This window comes from Symsagittifera roscoffensis, chromosome 3 (assembly GCF_963678635.1).
Source record: "Symsagittifera roscoffensis chromosome 3, txSymRosc1.1, whole genome shotgun sequence".
NCBI classification, from domain to species: Eukaryota; Metazoa; Xenacoelomorpha; order Acoela; family Convolutidae; genus Symsagittifera; species Symsagittifera roscoffensis.
Window position 1 is genome coordinate 77,347,553 of NC_087064.1, and position 15,279 is coordinate 77,362,831.

General features: G+C 33.4%; 1 protein-coding gene across 1 annotated transcript in view; it reads right to left on the reverse strand.

Annotated features, from left to right (window-relative positions):
• Window positions 1-15,279, reverse strand: part of LOC134841845 (uncharacterized) — a 65,178-nt gene that overhangs the window by 31,962 nt on the left and 17,937 nt on the right. Inside the window, exons 2-5 of the mRNA XM_063857885.1 lie at window positions 10,266-10,475; window positions 9,141-9,373; window positions 4,569-4,743; window positions 3,399-3,567 (exon numbers count right to left, since the gene is read on the reverse strand). Coding sequence (XP_063713955.1) covers window positions 3,399-3,567; window positions 4,569-4,743; window positions 9,141-9,373; window positions 10,266-10,301 — 613 coding nt within the window. The 5' untranslated portion in view covers window positions 10,302-10,475. The remainder of the gene's footprint in view (window positions 1-3,398; window positions 3,568-4,568; window positions 4,744-9,140; window positions 9,374-10,265; window positions 10,476-15,279) is intronic.

Sequence of the window (15,279 nt, forward strand, 5' to 3'; positions counted from 1 at the left end):
TATTTTTTCAAATCTAGAAACTTTGAACAACAATTTTTGGTAAAAAAACTTTAAATTTAAAAGTTTTTCATATGTCTGTTGGAGTTTTAAACTTTCTTGTAACAAAAAACTCTTGCGTCTAATGAAAATAACGTAACAATTTTCAGCGAGTACTTCTGCAGTCTTGGAGCAGCCCAAAATTTTGATTCTCATTCGCTTTTCCCAATCTCTTCTGGCGTCAAATAAGTTTTTGGAGTTTTTGGAAGTGGATCGATCCGAAGTTACATAAAATGAATGGAATTGCTTTTCTTTCCAGAGGAAAAGTTTTCGGTTTCTAATTTTTGTAAAAATTCCTTAAAAAATGGTTTGGATTTTTGTTTGAAAAATTATCGACAGCAAACAATTTTAGAAAATTTCTCTCTTTTTTTCGTAATCCTGGCAGATGTCGTGCAAATATTGGCGCGGTTTTTCAGAAAAAAAAAAAGATTTGTTTTTAGTACAATATGAATTGGCCTCCGCATCTTCAATACTACTTTTTTATATCCACATTTTTTGTTTCTTTGCTTTTTGTATCGAAAACTGGTAGGTAATAGTACGTGAAGGCCACCTCTAGTCGTTAAAAAAAATTAACGTCAAGTGAAAAAAAGCCGCCTTTTAAGTATCTATCCAGTAAAACTTGCAATAGTGTTAAAACAAAGTTCGTATCATAGTGCTAAAATATGAAATTTGATTGGTGAGATTTTAAAATAAAGCGACTCTGCCCAAATCTGATACCTCTCTATCTATACTATCTCTTTTATCTTTTTCAATTTTTTTCCAAAAATTTTTCATCTAAATTTTCTTTTTTTTCCATCCAACTTTACTTTAGTCGAATTGGACCGCACCAAAAACTATAGTATACAATAATAAAAACAGAGGCTTACACTCATATTTGCCTATACTACACCAAAATATAACTCTAGAAAAAACTTATATTTTCGCATCATAAGTTCTGGAATACTTTTGTGGATGTTTAGCAGATGTATTTGTATCTGATTGCTATTTGGATAGAAAAATGGCCAGTTCATGAGAAGTTAAGAACTTTTCTTGCTTTGTCCTAAGTAGATCTGTTTTTGCAGCCAAAACTTTAACCAACACTTTTTTGTTTTGGCATATTCATTTGAAACTGGTTAAAAAACTCAAAATGAGGTATTTAACAATGTAATTCATCGGTTTTTCAAACTCTTAATTATCAGAAAAAGTTAGGTCCCGAAAAATTAGCTCCAAGTTTTAACTTTTTTTCTCGAGATTTCCTCAATCGACTTTGTTTGTTTTCTGATCTCTCCCAAAACACTATAGAGATCTTGTTTTGAAAGAATATCTGCGTCGCGGGCAACTTCTTTGACCAAAGAACAAGTTTTAAAAGACAAAATTGGAAAAATTGCAATTTTTTGGCACGCAATTCTTGTTCAAAAAATTTATTTTGGGCACCTTTAGAAAAACATTTAAAAATTTATGTCTGCTAAAAATTTATATCATTAAACAATCATGGGTTGAATCAGTAGCAGATATAGGTTTGGGAGGGCGAGGGAAGAGGTGGACGCCCTTCTTCAATGATTCGACCCCTTACCGACCCAAAGAGTCCTTCCTTTCACTGTTTGTTTTGGGCTATCTGACCGCCAATATCTTTTAATTTTGAGAAAAAAGAACCTGTCAAAAAACGATTTTTGGCATCATTTTCCTTAAAGTGTTTAAAAATACGTTTCTTGGCCTGTTTTTTTTTCAAACTTCGACTGCAGCACAGAAAGTATGGTCGAAATGAAGTCTTAATTGTGATTTGGAAGAGGTTAGAAAACCAATTTAGTCAACGTTATAAAGTTTTGTTAAAGAAAAATTTCTGCGCACGCCAATGCTAAAGAAAAATTTCTGTGCACGCCACTGCTAATTGAATTAGGTTTTTTTCTACGTTACTACCTTTTAATAGGTAACATGGCGAAAGAAGACTAGACAGGTCTTAAAGTAGACAAATAGTACGCTACCCACTCAGAACCGAGATAGGAAAAATCAAATAGTTCAAACCACATTTTTTTCAACACCGAGAAAAAAATTTGGAGATTTATTAATGTCCTTCATATCCCGACTGAAATGGCGTTTTTATGTTATATTATTCAACTCGCTCAGGTGATTGTTGCTGGTAGCTGATTTTGCGTGGAAAATAAAAAAAAGAAAAAACTAAACCTCGAATACGAAGTTCCTCTTCATTAGTTATCCCCATTAGGCTGTCCTTTGATTATCAAGAAGAGAGGTTCGAGGACAGTTTGCTATCTTTTTTTGATTGCTACTCTCACTTTTTGATGTTTTTCTTGCACCTGGTCAATTTGAATCATTTGGAAAACATTCTTTTTTAAAATACTTAATTTTTTTAAAACTCATCTTCTCAAGTAAACTTATCTGAAATCCATATAACCACAATTTTGCTTTAGCTCGGCACCAATTATTCTTCCACAAAGTAATTTAAGTTTTCTGGGTTAAATTATGCGAGCTTTTGTCACTTAGCAGTAATCAGAGCCAAGCTAGATAACTATGCATGCTCGGTTGTTGAAAACTTGAGTCAAAAGTTTAGCGTAATTCCAATTTTCCTGATGCTATCGAAAACTGCGATTTGCACGCTTTTTATCTAACTTTTATTTCTAAAAGTTGACCTCCGATATTGTGATCATCTAAATTACCCGGACAAAACGAAAATTAAAACGTGTTTCTCTCAAACTGGGTTGATTATAGACAAAAAATGATGAAGACTAATCTTGCTTACAACTTTTTAACTTAAGTATAATAGTGCAATTTGTTTTGCAAAATTGGGTCTTTCTGGCCCTTTCTGGCTTTTTTTAATCAATCAAAAAGTACATCAAACATATTAGTTCACTTACTGAAAAAACTATAATACTGCAAGCCTCTTATGTAGCTCAACATATTTTAAGAAGAGTATATTTTTCTCAGTTTGTGTACACAAATTTATTTTCGTTTGATATCTAAAAAGGTTATTATTATTTTTACTATATAAAACACTAATTTCTTTAATAAAAACGTTTTAAAACCTTTTGGATCCATTTTTGGAGATTACAGCCTTCTTAAAATTTTTTGGGCTATATAAGAGGATTGCAGTTAAAGTGTTTGATCAGAAATTGAACAAATAGGTTGGGGGAAAAATTTAAGGTCGGAATTTTGCAAAAAAAATTTCGCCATATTAGTTGTAATAAAATTGTAAGCAAGATTGGTCATTTTCATCTTTGTTTAAAATCAACCTAATTTGAGAAAAACACGTTTCAGTTTTCAAGTTTTATTCGTTTTGTCCGAATGTTTTGTCCGAAATGAGCACTGTATTAGCTGAGGCAAGTCATTATCTAGGGTGACGTTCAAAAAGAAGAATTGACTACCGCTACCCTTGGGCAGCCATCGTTTGTCCTCCGGCTGGTAAATCAGTTGTCTCTTCTCTCTGTTGTATCTATCCTCGTCTGAGAGAGAGTAGGCTCTGTCTTTGTACCGGGTAGTCCATTCCACCAGACGGTCAAACACATCCCTGTCAGTAATATCTGTCAATTCCACAATGTCCTGAAAGAAAGGTCAAATTATGCCGAAGGTCATCTCATCTAGGCGCTATTATTTTATCCGTATGATTCAAATGTCGGTATCATTTTCATATCCGTATAATTCAATTGCCGATATAGTTTTATGTGCAAAATTTATTTGCCGGGCAGAACGAAACATCAGCTGATGTTAGTGCAAAATTTTTTTATCAGATTTATTCAGTTACTGGATTGTTTGAAAATCTCGAAACGGATACTTCGATTTGTTTGCATATTCGGAAAACACTTAGAGTATTTTTTGAGTAAGAAACGTTCTAGAAGAGTGGAATAAGCTATATACAATTTATTCATTTTTTAAAGTACCATAAACGTTTTCCGAATTGTTACCACTGTATACCATGTTTACCAAAGTATACCCTATCATTTTAATCCTAGCATCAAAAAATGATTGTTTCTTTTCTAGATTTACTATTAAATTGTCGCATTAACGATCAGGCCAAAGACAACTCATCCAATTTGAAATTCAGATAATTCAGCCAAAAATACAAAGACAAATTAGTCGCAGACAAATCAGCCAGTTTTTCAAAAGGGTTAGATTAAAAAAATTGGAATTGGATTTCATCTCGGCTTAAGGTCGCCGGTAATAATTTCGTGTATATCCTATTCTCTGTTGACAAGCTCGCAACTCAATGGCACGACTACAGCGGTCACTAATAAAAATTTAATTGCAGATGCATAACTGCTGAGTTATTTCATGTTTTTTTTCGGGGGGGGGGGGGGTGTTGGTATTCGTTCTAGAGCTGCTGTGTGTTAGTTCATGAGGGCTGAATGAGGAAAGAAGACTAGGAAACGTTATTTCATGTTTTTTTTCGGGGGGGGGGGGGGGGGTGTGTTGGTATTCGTTCTAGAGCTGCTGTGTGTTAGTTCATGAGGGCTGAATGAGGAAAGAAGACTAGGAAACGATATTACCAAGATCTCCCTGTTTATTTATAACTTATAGCACATGTATGATCACGTGACACTCGCCTCAATCTCGCCCGTGTGTGTGTTGTTCTCGTACATGTCCGCGATGAGTCCCCACCTCTGGGCCACATCCTTCTCCAACTGCACCACCTCCCCACACACTCTCACCCCCACCACCTTCTTGTTACTTCTACCACTGCTAATACCACTTTTTCCCACCATCGCCATCAGCTTCAATCTGTTTTGCACTTAAACTATGCCAGTCGCGAGAAGCTGAAAAAGAAATCATCTCTTCAAATATCCCCCTACCATTTCTGTAACTGGAGTTAACTGGGTTGACTAATCTCCTAAGTTAATTACAGTTGATTATGTTATTAGTAGAGATGGTTGGATATTCTTCATTAAAACCCATGAGTGTGGTATAGATAATATCGCGGAAAAAATGAAAAGAAAATGAAGCTCCAAGATGGCAGCTATACTTTAAAAAAAATGTTTGAAAATTAGAAAGAGAGCTGCGGGCTCATGACAACAACCCCTACCCCTCTGAATAGACCAAATAGCAGCTATAATTTTTTTTGCCATTTGTGAGGAAAACAAAGACTTCCTTCAGCTTGAGATATAATCAAGCACAGTTTAACGCAATGTTTTCCTAAGGTACGCCAAAACCGAGCTACATTTTTTTTTAGAAATTACGATTTCCGAATTCTAGCTTCCACCATAACTATCACACCGGCTCGCTTCTAATACCTGGATTTCCTAATCCTAAAACCGAATTTTTTTGTAGATCATTTCTTTTTACAACAACAAAAATTCAGCATTCTAATTCACAAAATTATCACAGAAAACCTGTATGCCGACTTATAAATTAATGTAAAATAGAAGATATGCTCAGCTAACATTTTTTTCCGATACCCAAATAATTAATAAGGGAGAGCCTTATTATGCTCAGTGACTGCTGAAACTTGCTTGTTATTGATCTCATATTTAATGATTTTGTGCTCTTGTTACATTCACAATCAGTTTTGTAACTGCAAAAACTGAAGCAAATCATAAAGTTTTTCTTCTCTCTCACTTTCTTGTTATTAATCCTTGCCAAAATAAATGACAAATTTAGGCAGTAAGGCATTTACTTTACTTACATCTAATTTGCCAAATTTTTTTACAGATAACTAATTGATGATCTATCTCCCCTTATTCTGACATAAGTGAGAGATAGTTCACGTGGTTCAAACTCTGATTCCTATAATTGGAAACGAAACTAACGTTTTGTTATTTAATTTTTAATCTTCTTTTTTTAAAAATTTTTTTGACAATTTTTTTCCGATTAATTTCAGCGTGTTCACATGATATGTATATACTTGTTCATTCATTACGACGCCAAACTCGGTTTTATAGTTCAATCTGGTTTTGAACACGCGTCTGGATTCAACGGACAAATATTTTGCGTGATTTAGAAAGTTTTTTCAGTAGATTCCACATACAAGCGATGCTTACACAAAATGCAGACAAGCTCTTTTTTGTCAGTGGATTCCGGAGACAAACGCGTTTTGGCCGTCGACGTGGATTCGATAAAATGTCGCTGGATTTTATTTATTTAAACTGGATTGCCAAGCCTTTTTTTAAACTGTTTGAACGCATGTGTAAGACCCCTGTTTTTATCACCTCATTTACATTTTGTGTAGGAAACGTATCCCCTTCAATTTCGGATGCATTTCTTTTTAATTTAGAATTTAGAGGAAAAAATATATCAGTGAATGAAACAATAAAAAGAAACAATATCAATTTTTCCACAAAAGATGCCTAAAGTCCCCTTTCATATCCCCTTTTTTCGCTAATGAGAAAAGTCCTTTCATGTTTGCACCAAAACCGGGTCAATTTTATTATTTAGCTTAACATAAAAAGAACGTCGAGGAAGCGCCTGACTTGGCACAAAAAAAAGTTTTAAAGTGAAATTTTTTTTTGTTACGATTCGAAATTTAGTGATAATCGAACAAATTTAGTGATAATTGAACAATGCACAGTCAGAAGTTACAGTTTTGTGTGTGATGATTTTAAATTCCCTTTTTTATTGAGAAAGTATCTATGATCATCAATCTACAATTAATTCAATTAAGTTTGAGGTGTTGCAACTGGGACTTTTTCGTACGTTTGTCTTAAAGTTTATTTGATGGCCGCTGTACATGGAAACACCAAACAGTTAGTCAAATTAAGACATCAAAAACTAAGAAAGTAGAAATTTTTGAAATGAGAGGGAAAGTGAGAAAAAACAGCAGATTCCAATGAAAAAAATTATAGAGTTTACTTTAGAACTTTATATAAAACTGAACTGTTTGAAAACAAACCTTGCTGTCGTGCATTTTGAGAAATTTTTGTCAGTTTTCTCCGTTTGAATTTTTGACTGTTTGTTTTTGACTATGCTGCGTTTGAGTCTTTTACAATTTATTTTTGGAAATTTTTAACTATTATTTTTTAAAAATCAATTAGACAACTTTCAAACTAGAAAAAAAAACTTTTTATATGTTAAGTAACCAAGTTTTTAAATTGAAGTAAGTGTCGTAGTTTCACCCTGAGGTATTCATCAACCCAATTCATTCTTACAATAAATTATCGAATTTGTTTTTAAAACTCAGATTCTAAACTAAGATCTTAATTTTCCATTATAATTTCATACGGAAAAAAATGATTTAAAATAACAGTAACAAGCATGATTGTAAAATTTAAACTTAAATTGGGTGACGATTGGACAAAAAGTAAAAAAAAAAATTGCTTGGAGTTTCACCAAAAAGTGTTTCAAAACTCTGAATCAAAAAAAATTTCAATGAGTCATTTTAGCTCAGTTTCATCAAAAAGTTTTCAGAACCAAAAAATCTTATTTAGTCATTTTGGCTTTCATCAAATAATCACAATATACGCTAAACTACCGAGTTAATTAATGAGAAAGTTATATCAATAGGAGGCTTCTACTCAGCCCAACTGTTTTTTAGAAAACAATGTTCTGGCTGATAGCCAAAAAGGTCATTTCTACTAAATAAAAATTAAAACTTTCGCTTAAAAACAATTTTCAAAAGTTTTGAGCACAATTGAAGATATTTGACCTTTCTACAACCTTGTTTTATAGTGTATGGGAAGTTTGATATAATTTTCTCATCAGTTAACTGGGTGAGTTTCAAGACAATTCTTGATTAAATAAAAATAGTCAAATTGACCCATTTTAAGGGTGAAATTTTTGATTGGGAATAACGAAAAATATTTAGTCATAATAATTTAAGCTATTTTGGTGAAATTCTTAGCAAACTTTGTTCTGTTCATTTTTTGTCTAAATTAACTTAGCTTGAGAAAAACGCATTTGAAATTTCAAACTTTCGTCGTTTTGTAAGTATAAATTAAACCAGCACTGTACTAAGTTGGGTCACCTGGTCCAATTGTCATGCAAGATGTTACGCGGATCATAATTTAATTACATAAACAGTTTTCCTGAAAATAAGCCTTGTAAAATTATTCATTACACTGCAAACATGGTGCATATCTGTTGGGGGAAACTGTAGAAGGGCCAAAAGCTCTAACCTCTTCTTCAATTAACTTGACCAGACAGTTTACGAAACATCTCAAACCGTTCAAAAAGTAAGAAAGTGATATTTTTGCTCTCAAAATGCAAAGATTTTATGCTCGATGGCTTTCAAAAGAATTGCACCTTTCCCAGTCGTGTTGATTTTCATTTGATGAGTTGTTCCAAAAAAACTCTAGTCCTCGTAGGTTCGATTCGTTTGACTGCGCCATGTTAAAAAGTTAGGATAACACTCGTGGTTGATTAAGAGTGGGTAACTTAAACTAAGACTAAGGTTGGGTAAGATTCCTACAATAAATTGTAGGCTTTTATTTAAGACTAAATAAAAGACGGTGATAGCTAACTAAAGTAAAAGAGGTTAAAAAGATTGAATTAGTTTTCTGTTGATTTGTTGCATATCACAAAAGATAGTGAACAAATTCCAAGTCTACCAAAAGCCGTTGCGCTTTTGGCAGGTGTATATAAATTAATAATCAACGATCAAGTAAAGCTCAGACCATGTAAAGGTCAACGATCAGTATAGCTCAGAGGTTAAACGGTCAAACATTAATAATACTTTTTACATGGGCCTTTCTGGGCTTTTTTTAGTCAATCAAAAAGTACCTCAAACATATTAGTTCACTTACTGAAAAAACTATAATACTGCAAGCCTCTTATGTAGCTCAACATATTTTAAGAAGAGTATATTTTTCTCAGTTTGTATACACAAATTAATTTTCGTTTGATATCGAAAAAGGTTATTATTATTTTTACTATATAAAACACTAATTTCTTTAATAAAAACGTTTTAAAACCTTTTGGATCCATTTTTGGAGATTACAGCCTTCTTAAAATTTGTTGGGCTACATACGAGAATTGCAGTTAAAGAGTTTGATCAGAAATTGAACAAATAGGTTTGGGGTAAAATTTTAGGTCGGAATTTTGCAAAAAAAAGTTCGCCATATTGGTTGTAATAAAATTGTAAGCAAGATTGGTCATTTTCATCTTTGTTTAAAATCAACCTAATTTGAGAAAAACACGTTTTAGTTTTCAAGTTTTATTCGTTTTGTCCGGATACTTTAAATGAGCACTGTATTAGCTGAGGCAAGTCATTATCTAGGGTGACGTTCAAAAAGGAGAATTGACTACCGCTACCCTTGGGCAGCCATCGTTTGTCCTCCGGCTGGTAAATCAGTTGTCTCTTCTCTCTGTTGTATCTATCCTCGTCTGAGAGAGAGTAGGCTCTGTCTTTGTACCGGGTAGTCCATTCCACCAGACGGTCAAACACATCCCTGTCAGTAATCTCTGTCAATTCCACAATGTCCTGAACGAAAGGTCAAATTATGCCGAAGGTCATCTCATCTAGGCGCTATTATTTTATCCGTATGATTCAAATGTCGGTATCATTTTCATATCCGTATAATTCAATTACCGGTATAGTTTTATGTGCAAAAGTTATTTGCCGGGCAGAACGAAACATCAGCTGATGTTAGTGCAAAGTTTTTTATCAGAATAATTCAGTTACTGGATTGTTTGAAAATCTCGAAACGGATACTTCGATTTGTTTGCAGATTTGGAAAATAATTAGAGTGTTTTTTGAGAAAGAAACGTTCTAGAAGAAGGGAATAAGCGGTATACAATTTATTCATTTTTTAAAGCACCACAAACGTTTTCCGAATTGACAATTCATCATATTTGAAATTCAGATAATTCAGCCAAAATACACAGACAAATTAGTCGCAGACAAATCAGCCAGTTTTTCAAAAGAATTAGATTAAAAAAATTGGAATTGGATTTCATCTCGGCTTAAGGTCGCCGGTAACAATTTCGTATATATCCTATACTCTGTTGACATGCTCGCAACTCAATGGCACGACTACAGCGGGAACTAATAAAAATTTCAAGAAGAGATTCTAATTTTTGTCATTTTGGCTGAATTTTTCGTGGCTGAATTGTCTGTATTTTTTGCCTGTTTTAATGAATTTCATATCGACCGAATTGTCTCTGGCCGAATTATCTTGGACGCGATTTAATTGCAAATGCATAACTGCTGAGTTATGTCATGGTTTTAGGGGGGGGGGGGGCTATTCGTTCTAGAGCTGTGTGTTAGTTAGTACATGAGGGCTGAATGAGGAAAGAAGACAAGGAAACGATATTACCAAGATCTCCCTGTTTATTTATAACTCATAGCACATGTATGGTCACGTGATACTCACCTCAATCTCGCCCGTGTGTGTGTTGTTCTCGTACATGTCCGCGATGAGGCCCCACCCCTGGGCCACATCCTTCTCCAACTGCACCACCTACCCACACACTCTCACCCCCACCACCTTCTTGTTACTTCTACCACTGCTAAGACTATTCTTTCCCACCATCGCCATCAGCTTCAATCTGTTTTGCACTTTAACTGTGCCAGTCGCGAGAAGCTGAAAAAGAAATCATCTCTTCAAATATCCCCCTACCATTTCTGTAACTGGAGTTAACTGGGTTGACTAATCTCTTAGGTTAATTACAGCTGATTCTGTTATTAGTAGAGATGGGTGGATATTCTTCATTACAAACCATGAGTGTGGATATTCTTCATTTACTATACTTATATCTAATTGGCCAATTTTTTTTTACTGATAACAAATTGATGATCTGTCTCCCCTTATTCTGACATAAGGGAGAGGTAGTTCACGAGGTTCAAATTCTGTCTCCTATGATTGGACACGAAACTAACGTTTTGTTATTTGTTTTTAATCTTACCATTTTTACGTCTTTTTGACGAATTTTTTTTCCGTTTAATTTCAGCGTGTTTATAACTTCGGCTTATAACTCAGCGCATATTTGTGCTTTCACGCGTCTGGATTCCACGGACAAATAGTTTGCGTGTTTTTTTTTTCAGTAGATTCCACACCCAAGCGATCCTTACACAAAATGCCGACAAGTTCTTTTTTTGTCAGTGGGTTCCAAAGACAAATGGAACCTGATCTAAACTACATTTTTTAATTGGATAAATTGGATATTTTACCACTGTAAAAAATTTAATATTTATCAATCATAATCCATCTAACTAACAACCCACTTATTTGTAAGTGCTGAAATTACTTGTAATTCAGCACCAGAGAGATTTGAATTTAACTTAGAAATTAGTTGCCTCTCCAAGAGAACTTCAGCAGTTGCAATGAGCCAGTATACTCTAGATCTATTTAGCCTAGCAGAGACTAGTTAAACACCCTGAGACTAGTAGATATAAGAGTAAGATAAGGATCGGTATTAGACTAAGAAGTTGCACGAATCTATCCGGCCGAAAATAAGATAGCGTGACGAGCAGACGGTGTACCCTATCCGAAATTACTCTATGAGTTAACCACATCGGTCATAACTCATCTGGTGCGACCATAAGTCTCGAATAAGACCTTAATAGTTTAGATTTAACCAAATATAGATTAGAAATTAGACAAAATATTTTCAAAATGTTACACGATAATAACTTAATTGAAATGTCTCTACGACTCAATAGATCAGAGCCGATATTCCGAACAATACTAGAACTACCCGGTATTGGAAGAAGACCTCGGACAAGAGACGATATACGACTACGTAGAAACTTACCATTTAGTTCTATGGTTGTACGGCAAAAGCCAACACAAACTTTTATATTTAGAATCTTATTAGCAATGAATTTAGATTTTCATTTGCAAACATAAAATTTTGAAGTAAATCTTCATGATCATTTCAGGCGCTAAGCAAAATTATTAATGTACAATAATGATTGATAAAAAGATCTCAGATCGTTTTCCTAATTTCTGCAGTATTATATAAAAAACATTTTGAAAAATATTTATTGAAAACAAAAATAAAAATTAGTAGCATGACAATAAATAGTTAGTAAAAAGAAACCATCTTGTTGTACCAGCTTCATCGCCTAATTATAACAGCAACCATAAGCTCACTAACATCATTAAAAAACTAAGTCTTTTTATTAAATAAATTTAAACCATTTTAAATTTAAATTCACTTAATTTTAAAAATCAGATCATCAAGGCTTATCCTTGGATTTTTATAAATTTTCTATCTCACTAATTTTAAAATCTGATCATCAAGGCCTATCCTTGGATCAGAAAGAACAATTTTGGTCTCCCCACCCATTTATCAAGTGTCTAACGACCTCAAACGTCGATTCACTATCCAACCTTTCCAAAAGACCCAGGACTAATAGAAATTTTTTAATAAAACTAACCATTCAAATTAAGTTAAACAGTGAAGAACTTCGGTTATTCATCCTTCACTTAAACCCTCCTCTTAACAGACCCAGGATAGATCTTAGACTTAGTAAGTTTAAAATAGTATCTAACGAACTACTTGCGTTCTAATTATACCTGAACCTTGTGGATCAATTTACTATTCTCCAACCCTTGAACACAATCACTACCCCTAAGTAAGATTAAGTAAGTTAACACCTTAACTTAGATTAGCCACGAGAAAGTAGAAAATCATTCTCCGGAATCGATATACTTTTCTCTCCAACTCTGAAGAAAAAGACCCAGGTTAAGCTTACCAAAAAATCGTAAGGACTAACAGTCTAGGAAAATAAAAATAACTAACAACTTCTTGCATCCCTCAAAAATTTAGGAAATAAACAAGCAATCGTTTTACTCAATTGTGAACTAGATAACTACAAATACGATCTTGCAATCATTCCACATACACAAACAGTTGGATACCTTCGAACAAAACGACAAACAATAAAAAGAAAAATTATAAACAAACAAAGACAAATCACACGAAAAAGATTTTCAAAAAATAGAAACGCATTTTCTGAATCAGAAGCCAACAGTTTAGAGGAACTATACAAATTTAAAAAATCAATAGATAAAAATTGTCCCTTTCATGATCAATTATATTTTTCCGACTCAGAAACAACTTCAAATTCATCAAAAAGAGGAAAAAGAAGAATAAAAAAGCAATATAAACACAAACCAGTACACCTGTATAATTGGAATCAACCAATTAGACACAGTGATATTTATATATTAACAGTCATCAAACAAAAAAATGAGCCACACTCAAAGTGACAAACGTCCAGATGAAGAAGCAGTTTTTCCCTTTCTTATAGATTCACTCGAGGACAAACACGATTTTGTAAGAGCTTACTCGTAAATTTGTTTGAACCAGGAATCAGTCCATGCAAAGCAGAATTCCCAGATGTAAAAATCAAAAGACAAATTATTGAACATTATTTGAAAGGTATATAAAATCTAACACAACAATACGGAATCTACACCATAGAATTTAGCACACCAAATACAGCCCATCGTAAATATGTAATTCAAACAGACGATATTGAATTAGAATTTTCAAAAGTACTGATAGAAAATATCAAAAGCATACAATATCATAATTCACAAAGAGCAAACTCCATATTCACTACCGAAGTTTTTGCAGTTATATTTAGTTATATATCTATATTAGAAAAAACAGAAGTTCAAAGTATATCACCAACCGAAACATCCAAACATACAAAAGTAAGAACTGAAATCACAGTATTTTCAACATTTCTACATATAATTTGCAAAAATTTTACTGAAGAAGATGTTTCACAAAACACTAAACATGATTTACAAAAGATTTTAGCATGGTTTATAATAGATTAATTCACCCACAATTTAGTTTTAATTTCACAAGCAAGAAAAAATTTCAGACCTCAAAATACCAATGATGACACTGTTCTTTCAGAACAATCAGATTACGTTTGGGACCCTGACTGGTCTCATCCAGCATTTCTGAATATTCCACAAGATATCTCGAGTCAAGCAATAAGTACAATATCTTTCCACAGAGATTATGTATTAGTAATACCATTAACCATTGACGCAACACCATTAAATTATAATACATTTTTACCTGATACACGAAATAACCGCTTAAATTCAACAGTCATACATAATGAAAATCTCAATGGAACCAGAAATCTTACACAACAAGATAGTCAAACACCATCACACTTCATAAATGAAGAAATCGTCCAAACAACAGCAACAACTACACAACAAAATATTTCACCAATACACCCCAATCTGACAACACCAAAAAAAAATACATCACTAACACAGGTAACCTAAAAATCAACCGTTAAACCTTCGGTTGCTCCAAAATAATCACATATGGACTATCAAACGTATAGACCAATGACAATACCGTCAAAAACACGAAAACCGTTCACAAGAAACACTTTTGCAGAACACAATTATAATTATGCTCACCAACCAAAAACAAATCAAACTCCCCGAAAAAATACACAAAAATTAAATCACGTATGTTCCCATTATTGGAATCTCCCAAAAACATCAACCAATTCAGTAAGCTTTCCAGATGATCCACAACCTACACAGGATTATAGTGAAAATTACCCATTTTTTCAACAGAATAAAAATAAACAACATACACCATATAACACAAACTATTTATCATCTGATGACGATGATTATCATCAACCAGATGTTTTTGCACCATATACTAAAGAATATCGCACACAGAGACCGCGACAATCTCAACCATCTCAAAATATGAAAATTTACCCACAAAATCCAACAGATATACAAAATCCACAACAAATGAATATACAAAACCCATTTAACACACAATCTATCAACCAATACAACCACAAAACCCAATGTTAATGCATTCTTATCAACCGACACAAATGCAAAATGAAATACCGCTTCCATATCACCTTCAGCATCATGAAATCACAAAAAATCACCTCTCAAATTTTTCACAAATGCCAAATGCCGCAGAATCACTACAGATGACTATGAATCCATACCTCATGGGTGGATCATCAATAACATCGAATAAACCATTAATGGTATTCACAGGAACAGACCCTGAATATTCTGTAGAAGATTATCTAAATGCAGTAACAGCAAATTTAATTTTAAATATAGGACCCGAAACAATTAATACGCCACTACATCAAAATTGGATACATAGACGCGCAGCATTAATACAAACAACCCTAGATGGCGCAGCTCAAAAACGGTTTTCAGTATTACCCATAGAAATAAAATCAGACTGGAAAAGATTCACACAAGAAGTCTCAAAAATGTTTGATTCTGAAAGAAACAAACAACATCAAAGAGTTTTATGCAACGAAATCCGCAGATTACCAAATGAAAAAATTAAACAATTAGCAGTACAAATCGAAACAATAGTTCGAAAAGCATATTCACTTAATACACATGA